The following is a 9,836-nucleotide window of genomic DNA, read 5'->3' on the forward strand; positions in this document are numbered from 1 at the left end:
TTGCAAAGTATGAATTAAACATGATGAAAGTAATGAAATTTAAAAAATGTAACATGATAAAATAATAATAGTTTCAGCCATACCAATAATTAAGAAAACATCTTACAAAACAGGTGAGCTTTAATAAGGTTTTTGAAAGAAGATGCTGAGTTAACCTGCAGGAAATCTTTAAATGTTAAAAGCCTGGCAGCAGTGTTTTGTATTAGTTGTAATCTTTGCATATTCCATTTGCTGAAACCTGCAAAGAATCAATATATTACATATTTTTCAGAATTGTCAACAAGACAAATGGTTGATTAAGCAAGGAAGTGATCTATACTGAGGTCAAAATCTTTGAATCACTGAACTTCTTTGCTTACACCTCCTATAAAGATGTAATATGTGGTATATACAGATAAACTACTGTACTGTTGTGCTTGCACTCTTGTTGTTCCTGTTGCTGCCACTAGTCGGCAACAAAGTCATGCATTTTTAAATCCAATAGATGGCTTTCACTTTGTAAAGCACAATGGAAACAAACCAAATCAATACTCAGACTCGACATTTGAGATTTACTTTATTTACTAAAATATATAGTCCCATCAGATGCATATAAATGATCAATAGGAAGAGTGTGAACACAAGTTGCACAAGAGAGGACAGACAAAAACAACTTTACAGTGAAAAGGTTTGAAATAGACAAACATGAGAACAGCTGAACAGAGAGAACATGGCATGAAACAGAAATACAGCCTGAGGGTCTTCACAAGACCAACTATAAATGACTGAACTCTTAAAAGCATTATGAGTAATTACTATCCACAGAGCAAACAGGAGTAGGCACAGCTCATCAGTTATTAACAAATACCACATTTTCTTATGTTACGTGATTTCGCTTCAGGATAAAGACATAATAGAGTGAATATGTCCTGCTGTACTGCTCCTATATAATAATTAGCTGATGAGCTGTTTGGTCCTCTTGTCTTTCTGACGAGCCTTGTCTTGGCCCTTCTGGGGAAGGTTGGCGTCACTCTGGCTGAGCGCAGTCCGCGACACTGCGGACATGCCATCGACAAACTTCGTCTTAAACAGGACGTTGGCGTTGGTGAACATGCCGTCCTTCAGGGACACCACCACAAACTGTAGGGAGAGTTCAAATGCACGTTGGACATGATGTTTGTAAAGAAAAGCTTATATCTAAATATTAAATGTATGCTCCAATCGGCTTTAACTGACCTGTGAGTGTCTAAAATGTGTGCGCAGCATCTGTCCAATGTTCTGTGTGTGGGAAAGATCCAGAGCAGCATCCACCTCGTCTAAGATGTAGATGGGGGCGGGTTTGAACAACAGCATGGCCAGAATGAGAGACAAGGCCACCAGTGATCTGAAAACACAAGCAGGGTGGTTGATGAAAAGTGATGACAAAGAAACCTCTCACTAAAGAAGTAAAGAACATTTCAACCACAAATAAATGACACCTGATGACCATGTAAGTGGTTCTGCTGACCTTTGCCCTCCACTGAGCTCAGTGAGGTTCTCCTTCCAGGTGTTGCCCAAGGCCACCTTGAACTCCAGACCCTCCAACACACCACAGCCCTGAGGGGGAGCCAGCTTAGCAGTGGCCCCCGGCAGCAGGGTGGAGAAAATGGAGCCAAAGTCCTTGTTTACCTAGAGAGAGAGAGAGAAACAATAAAATGTTAAGAAAAAGGTTTTGTGAGGTGCGACCAAATCCATAAAAGCAATATTTAAACTGATTCAAACCACAGGGATCAATTCTCAGCTGTCAATTTGATCGCTATTGTTGAATCCTTTAGTTTTCTTATATCTCTAACATCAGTTTCAGTGACTTCTTTTAAAGCATGATGGAGTTTACACTAGTAAAAACAACCAGTGACAGATTTGACAGAGGAAAACATGAAGAAAAAGTAAAAATCCTCCAAATAAAGAAATGTGCAAAAATAAGAAAAGGGACATAGAGGCAGAAATGTTTGTGTGGGGGTAGTGGGAGGGAACCTCCATCTGGACCAGAGGATGAATCAGTGCAGGTGAGAGCTGTTAGCTGATTGATCCTCTGGTACAAAAGGCAGAGGCTGAGCTGTCTCACATAGACACGCTGGACAGAGACACACAAGGACTGAAATGCAGAGACAGAGCTGAAAAGCTGAAAGACATATTTTGAGGTGTATGTCTTGAGTTTAGTTGAGTGATCACTAAAGATGCTGCAAAGCAACACATATCTCTGGCTGTGTGTGGGAGAGCCCAGTGACACGGTCAACTGCCACAGTATGTTTTATCAATGTATTAATGTTGTTCATGTCCAGTTAATGTAAATACAAAATGTATTGGGGATAAAGTAGCCAGCTATTAATATATTTTTGAAAAATCTGTATAAATGCCATGGTAACACCTGACAGCTGAACAAGTTTACATTGTATCATTGTGTGTCCATATTAAAAAGTCACATTTATCAATGAAAGATGGAAAAGAGACGATAAATAGAAGAAAAAGAAATGAAATTGCAAAAAGATGGACGACCTTCTGCCATGCCACGTTGAGAGCCTCGTTCTTCTTCTGGTCCAGCTCTTCGATGGTCTGCAGGATCTTTGCTTTATCGTTCTCCACAATCCTTTTCTTCTTCATCAGGTCATTGTACTGCAGAAAGATGAGGGAGCTGTTAGACAAAACTGTGGTTGACATTTTTTTTTGCATTTTGTTATTCCACCGTCTCTTTGTCCCCACCCTCTCCTCCGCCTCGTTCAGCATGTTCATGGCCCTCTTGTTGATGTTCCTCTCCAGCTTGCTGGTCGTCTCCTCCAGTTTCTTCAGCCGCTGGCCTGCCTCGCGTGGGTTGTTGGTCTTAAAGTCGTAGGAGGTGTTTGGTTGACCGAAGAAGTGGCGCTCTGATTGGATCCAGTCGTGTTCCTCCAGCATCCGAGACACCTGGAGGAGGATAAAAAGGCAAAGGGAAGCAGAAATGTTTAAGAGACCAACATCGGAGTAAATAAGAATATATATACACTTTACTATTGTAGAAGCTAATTAATGTTGTGTTTACCTTGTCAGCAGCGTCATGGCTGTCTTTGCGGTGTTTGCTGATGTTGTGCTCCAGCTCCTTTATCTTCAGCTGAAATTCATTGTTCTGCTCCCTCATCTTATTTGCCTCAGTGCTTTTCCCCTGGAGGATTCAAATGGACAAATGTAAGAATTGATTTCAATTAATCAAACAGTCAAGTGCAAGCAGTAAAATGATCTATCACCACACAACTGAAATGAGACACCAGATGAGAGAATTTAAAAAAAAAAGTGAAGTGAACATATGGTGTAAGATTAATTCCATAATTATGAGTTCTCAAACCTATCTATTGAAAACCTTCTCAAGAGGAAATTTAAAAACCAAAGCATTGAATCAAAAACTATATTTACCTTGAGCTCTTTGTCCTGAGCCATGATCACCTCCTTCTGCTTGGCTAGATCCTCCTGAGCTTTACGCAAATCCTCCTGCATCCCCAGAGAAAATTAAGAATAGTGAGGGCAAGTGAGAGTCATTTCTAGACATATCAACGTCACACTAAACATGCAACTTTAAAATGTGCCTGATCCTTTGGAGATGGAAACATCCTTTAAAGTGCAAACTCTTAATGTGGCCATGATATAATTTCATATATTCAGACGTGTTCAGAATGACACAATTACCTTGTTCTGGGATACAGTGCAGGCCATGCTGTCTATCTGCTCCTGGATGGCCTTCATGGCTTCATCTACAGCCTGAATCTGCTGCTCATAACCAGCCTGTTCCCTCCGCAGCTCCTCTAGCTCCAGGGCCACAGCATCAGACTCCTGAATTTAACAAGAAAAAAAGACATTTAATACATTTGTCAAATGCAGATTTCAGTTGAATAATAATGTTACATGAAATGGATAATTGTGAAGAACAGCGTGTGTGTGTGTGTCCGGTGTACCTGCTGCTTCTCCTTCAGTTTCTTGTTGAAGACATCAGCTTTGCCTTTGGCAGCATTGAGCTTCTGCTGAGCAGCTTTCAGCTCCTTCTCCCTCTCTGCTTCAGCATTTTTCATCTTGTTCTCCAACACCTTGTACTTTTCTTCCGCCCGCTTCTGCACATCCTTAGTGACTCGCAAAGTCTCCTCACTCTCCTCTGGATTAGACAACAACACCACAGTTAGCATGCGATTGTACGGTACAGACGTGACTTTAAAACTATTGGTGTGAAACCAGTAGCATTCTGACCGATGGCTTTGCGCAGCCTCTCCAGCTCCTCTTGCTGCTGGTGGAAGGAGCTCTGTTGTAGCTTGGCCTGCAGAATCTGTTCCTCCTCCACCTTCAGCTCATGCTGCTGCTTCAGCTGACGATACCTGGAAGGAGCAAATGTGGTGGATCGAAGAGTTGGGGTTAGGTGGGGAAAAAGATGTGATCATGAAAAGCTAGGATAAACCTAGATAGGTGGATTTGAAAGCATGTTGTCAGGCACACAGTAGTGAATGAACGTTGGAAACAAGTATTGCTATTGGAGAGTTTTTTTTAATCTGATAATTTATTGGCAGATATTCTAAATTATATATAATATATCTCACAACTACATATTTCAATATATTTTATTTGTGTTTGCATTTTCATACTTCTCAGCAGTTCCCTTAAGGCTGGCCAGTTGTTGCTCAGTATCTTGTAGCTGGGCCTCCTTCTCCTTCAAGTTGTCCTGAACCTCCTTCAGCTCCTGCAGACTGGTCAGAACTGATGCCGACTGGGAGCGAGCGCCTGGAGGAGAAAAACAAGGGAAATCAAATGGTAGGAGTATCTTTTTGAATTCTATGTATGGGAATTGAGATTATTTAACCACAGGCAGAGAAGTTGAAACTAAAATGGATATAATAAACACACTTTTAAGCATCTTCTGGTTAAAAAGGACACCACTGAAAAACATCTTTAGTATTTTTTCTTTATTGATGACTCAGGACACATACTCCTTTACGTTCATCCTCCTTGCTCTCACCTCCGCTCAGAGTTCCCTGTGGGTCGAAGATGTCCCCTCCGAGAGTGACAGTCTTAGTCATCACCTGCCTGTCAAAAGCCACTTTCTTGGCATTGTCCAGGGTGTCGCACACCAGTGTGGAGCCAAAGACGTACTCCATGGCCTTACGCAGGTCAGACTCATAGCCCACCAGGGACAGAGCAGTGTGGACATTATCTTTTCCAACCTGACAGAGAGAAGGGACAGAAGAAACAAAAGGGAGTGAGAAAGAAATGGTGTATTAGAAAAGACAATGTGTCAAGATAAAAATAAAAATAAAAACATAATTTCTGTATAGAGATCTCTCACCAGGCTCTTGGCGCTGTTGACCACTCTGTCGTGGAGTGTCTTGGCTGAGATCTTGTTCAGGGGAATGATGGTGTACCTCCGCTGCAGCTCTCCTTTCTCCAGCAGCTTTTTACCAGTCACCTGGCAAAGACACAAACATCCCCATGTTACAATATAAAGTAAATGTGGTGACAATAGAAAGACGTGCACAATGACAGTGACACTGCGTTACCTCTGTGTCTACTACGATGTTGTAGAGACGTCCTCCTGCCACCACCTCCAGTGCTGTTGCATAAGAGACGTCACGGACTGTGATCAAGTTAGCTAGCAGCCCCTTTACTTTGCTGTGGTCCCAGCCACGCTCTGGGTCCCTGCAAGAAAACAAACAATGCACGAAACACTTAGGGATTTTCTTTTTACTACAAGTTAATTAACAGGTGATAGTTACAATCAGGCAAAAACAAATCCATCACTTAGTTTAAAGAATAAGTCAGATAAACTTTTACTTGGAATCAACTTACACCCATACAGCTCTCTAAGCTCTAACTGATTAGACCTATCATACAGATTGATTTGATTACTCTTATGTTCATTTCTTTCAGTTAACTTGGACGCTTGTTTTTAATCAAACTGGACAATGTACCAATACAATGTTGACATATTACGATATAAGATGCAATTTAATCTTGAATTTTGCAGATCAGTCGATAGAGAAAAATCACTGTTAGTTTCAGCCCTGAATGTAAAAGTATTTTCATATTAACTTGATTAACAAAAAAAACTCCTGTAAGTGTGTAAGGCAGTTTACTCAAATAAACTGGGTTGTTATTATTAGGAGCACAACAAAGTATGAATATTGATATTCAAAATATATTGTAATATTAAGATGGTGAATAAATTCAGTCAGGGAGTCCGTACCTGTAGTCAAAGCGCAAATTGGGGAATCGTGACACAAGACGTTCATAGGTCTCTTTAAGTTTAGAGACTTCTCTGGACAGCTGTCGTCTTTTGTCCAGCAGACTTTCCTCCTTCCCATCTGCAAACAGACAGACACACCCCCACTGATTACACAGGACATTTTCAGAAGGGGAACTAAATATACAAGAATTGTTTGTACAGAGACAAACACACACAGATGCATGCAATGTACCTTCATAGTTGAGTTTAGAAAGCTCAGCCTCAAGCTTCTCCCTATTTCTTCTCACAGCCTGTAGGCTGTCCTGGTCCTTCTTGTAGCCTCCGTCCATCTTTTTCACTTCTGCCTGTTTGGTCTTCAGCTCAGTCTGGGCATGTTTCAGTGTCATCTGGGCCTGGACAGATAGAAGGACCACAGTGACAAGATGAACAGACAGTACTTTGTTAATTCCAAATAGACATTGCAGTGTTGCAGCAATGACTTCTCATTTTGCACAAAAACATCTAATTCCTGGCAGATATTTAAGATTTTTTCCTCACCTGCTTGGCCTCAGTATCTGCCTTGCTCATGTCATTTTTGCAGGTCATCATCTGCCCAGCCAGTGTGGCTTCCTCTCCATCTTCATTGGTGGAGAGACCTGCAGACACAGCTTTGAAATGCTGTTCAGCTGCCTCAAGAGCTGTACTGTCCTTCTGTCCGTCGTCCTGTAGAGTCTGAAGCTGCTCCATCAATTTAGAAACCTCCTTTTCCTTTACTGTAAGCATCTTCTTGTCCTGAGGATGGATGAGTGAGGTATAGTTATAGTTTTGAAAAAAAATCAGCATACTGCCATCAAGTATTTGTTTTGACTAGAGATCACACAGGTCCTACAGATAGCATAATGTACTGTAGATTGATGAAGTGGTAGCATGGTCCTGTTACCTCCTCCATACTCTTTACAAGCTCCTTCCTCTTCTTGACTTCATCTTTTAGATTCTGTTTTTTAAGGTCAAGTGCACTTTGGGCTTTGGCGTCCACACGCTGCATGTCTGCAAGAGTTTCCTCCAGGGATTTTAAGACTCCATTCACCTCCTTCAGATGAGAATATAAACATTGGCTACAAAGCAATATGAATCTTGATTCCATTACTTTGATTACAAACACTTAAAATGTTCATTTTGAACACACTTGAAGGCTGAAACAGTCATCGAGAGGGAAATATTAAAATGATCAACAAAATGTTGACATCCAAGAATGAGGGAAATAGTTATCCCCTCTTTACCTGGTCCTTTTTCTTCTGCAGCTCGTGAATCTGGGCTGACAGCTCCTGGACTTTGCTCTCATTCTCAGCCATGCTGGCTTGCATCTTGGCGATGTTATCCTGCATCACCTTCAGGTTCTCTGCCGACTTCAGCTTTGTCTCCTCTGCGCACACAAACAGCCAGGCCACATACAGCCGTGACAAGTGCTGGATCTCACGCATCAGCTTCTGATACTCCAGGTATGATGATCGTTCCTGCAAAGGGAGGAAAGATGGAGGGGGAATGATTAGCAACTACATGTGCAATGAAAGATTGTTCTAAATGTGTGGTTTTGTAGTCAACCTACCTCTTGCAGTTTATGCATGGTTGGAGTAATTTCCTCATCCAAAATCTGAAAAGGCAAAAAAAGAGAGGGTGTTAATTACTGTACTTGTGACAGATCCCCGCTGCAGAATGAACAGTCATTCAAAACATTTATGAAAGTTTGACGTACGGTCTGAATCTCCTTTAGCTTGGCCTCCTTCTTCTCAATTGTTTTCTGAGCACTAATCTTTTTACATTCGTACATCCTCGTGCCTGCCGCCTCCTCAATCATGGCAAGGATCTGAAAGAGTAGAAAGTAATTGTGAGGGGGGGGGGGGGGACAGGAACATATGTATGAAAATGTTTTAATGCTGAGATGGTGTTATGTTTAGTTTTACCTCTGGTGGCTTCATATTCAGAACTTTGGTGATCCTCCCCTAAAATGTCAGAAACATCACACAATGTAAAATACTACAGAGGACTAGACGATGCAAACTGCTGCACACACGAGACTGACCTGCATGATGAGAAAATGTGGATTGTTGACGTTGAGGCCGACAGAGCAGAACAAGTCCTGCACCCTGGTGTTGTTGGCATTGACTCCATTGATGAGGTACTTGTTCCTGCCACCGATCACAACCTTGGAGAATGATCAGTAATGTTTAATTCCGTGTTAATTACAGAGCCTTCAAAGATAACGGTGTCTTTCTTTCTTTGCCAACCTGTCTGGTGATGGTGATCTCATCGTGGGTTTCAAACCCCAGAGGACTCTGGCTTTTGTTGGAGTTGTCAAAGGTGATGGACACGGTGGCCTTGGTGATGCCACCCTGTCCGTTTTTGTACACCAGGTCCTGGAGGTTGGAGGCTCGCACCTTTTCAAGAGGAAACGTAACAAAGGGACACAGGTTGATCAAGTTTCCTGTTCGGTGTAACAGAGGTATGATCACGACACAAGCTAACTCATCTCCTACGTTAATTTGCTAGCTAGTTTACGATGAACACATGGGTTGAATTCATATTCCAGCCCAACACAAACTGTGTCCGTTTCAAGGTGCAGATGAAGCAAACTCTTATCCCAGAACGCAGACTCACATGGGAGAGGTTGGTAATCCCCAAGAGAAAACATATCGAGTCCAAAATGTTGGACTTGCCGCTGCCGTTCAGTCCCGTGATGGCGTTGAACAGCGGGTCGAAGCCGTTGATCTCCGTCCTCTGAGCGTAGGACTTGAACCCATCGATGATGATAGACTTGATGTGCATCTCTAAGCTGCCCCCGCGCTGCCCGCAGGATCCAGAGGTAAAACACAGGACGTGTGGATTCTAGAGTCCGCCAGGAAACGAGAGAGACTCCAGGTTACAGCCCGGTGTTTACAACCGACTGCAGGAAACTTCTCTCCTCTCACTTGAATTTTGGCGGCAGGCAATGAGCCGTGGGTCTGCCCTCTCTGCGCCTGACGCAAAAGTAATACGTGGAATCGATCTTACCAACAAATGCACATGAAGTAACGCACGAATCAACGCATGAAGATCATGGCTCATTTGCGGGATTTTAATGTAAAATTTAAACTGAGAGGAAAACTGCTCCGTGTATAAGTATTTATTTTTGGTCAGGCAAATCTTGAGGCTACTAAATGCCCTACGGACGGAAAAGCTCATAATAAAATCATCGGAAATAAAAATGACATCAAATCTTTATGAAGGAAGGAAGAGTGAGATGTAAGAAAATATATTTACTCAATAATGTTACATTCTGTACATATACTGTTATTTTTATGTGATATTCAAACATTAACTAAATGTAGCCGGTGACAATAAACTGGCATTTCATTCATTTAACCTTTGAGACAGTTTTCTTGTAAACATGTCAAACACATCAATGATGAAGCTCCTTAAATTTAAGGATTATCTCTTTCACTTTTATCAACTACTTTGAGATTTAGACAAAACAAGCACTGTGTGTGAAAAGGATGATTTTCTCCCTTTTTAACTGGGCCCTGTCTCCCTACATTAAACATTTGGTCATTTGATTATATTTGGATTTTGATGATCAATTAGAATCTTGTGTGGATATATTTTTTTTTGGGGG

The 9,836-nt window shown here is 41.7% G+C and overlaps 1 protein-coding gene across 1 annotated transcript; it reads right to left on the reverse strand.

Annotated features, from left to right (window-relative positions):
• Positions 1 to 539: 539 nt before the first annotated feature.
• smc2 (structural maintenance of chromosomes 2) lies at positions 540 to 9,185 on the reverse strand. Its single transcript, XM_020100434.2, has 25 exons — positions 8,843 to 9,185; positions 8,473 to 8,622; positions 8,268 to 8,390; positions 8,149 to 8,187; positions 7,941 to 8,051; positions 7,794 to 7,838; positions 7,468 to 7,701; positions 7,128 to 7,277; positions 6,746 to 6,979; positions 6,441 to 6,600; positions 6,209 to 6,326; positions 5,523 to 5,661; positions 5,312 to 5,431; positions 4,985 to 5,189; positions 4,614 to 4,749; positions 4,225 to 4,349; positions 3,939 to 4,132; positions 3,673 to 3,816; positions 3,403 to 3,477; positions 3,035 to 3,154; positions 2,719 to 2,919; positions 2,515 to 2,631; positions 1,487 to 1,647; positions 1,216 to 1,363; positions 540 to 1,119 (listed from the first exon to the last, which is right to left on the reverse strand). The coding sequence occupies exons 1-25, from the start codon at positions 9,008 to 9,010 to the stop codon at positions 934 to 936; spliced, it is 3,603 nt and encodes a 1,200-aa protein (XP_019955993.1). The 5' UTR covers positions 9,011 to 9,185; the 3' UTR covers positions 540 to 933.
• Positions 9,186 to 9,836: the final 651 nt, after the last annotated feature.

The sequence above is a fragment of the Paralichthys olivaceus genome, chromosome 8 (assembly GCF_024713975.1).
Source record: "Paralichthys olivaceus isolate ysfri-2021 chromosome 8, ASM2471397v2, whole genome shotgun sequence".
In the NCBI taxonomy this organism is placed as follows: domain Eukaryota; kingdom Metazoa; phylum Chordata; class Actinopteri; order Pleuronectiformes; family Paralichthyidae; genus Paralichthys; species Paralichthys olivaceus.

Coding starts and splice junctions, on each gene's coding strand:
- smc2 (XM_020100434.2), bottom strand. CDS start 9,010: ATGCACATCAAGTCTATCATCATCGATGGGTTCAAGTCCTACGCTCAG. Junction 7,278..7,467: donor TGCAGAAGAAAAAGGACCAG/GTAAAGAGGGGA, acceptor TCTCATCTGAAG/GAGGTGAATGGAGTCTTAAA. Junction 5,190..5,311: donor TCAACAGCGCCAAGAGCCTG/GTGAGAGATCTC, acceptor TCTCTCTGTCAG/GTTGGAAAAGATAATGTCCA.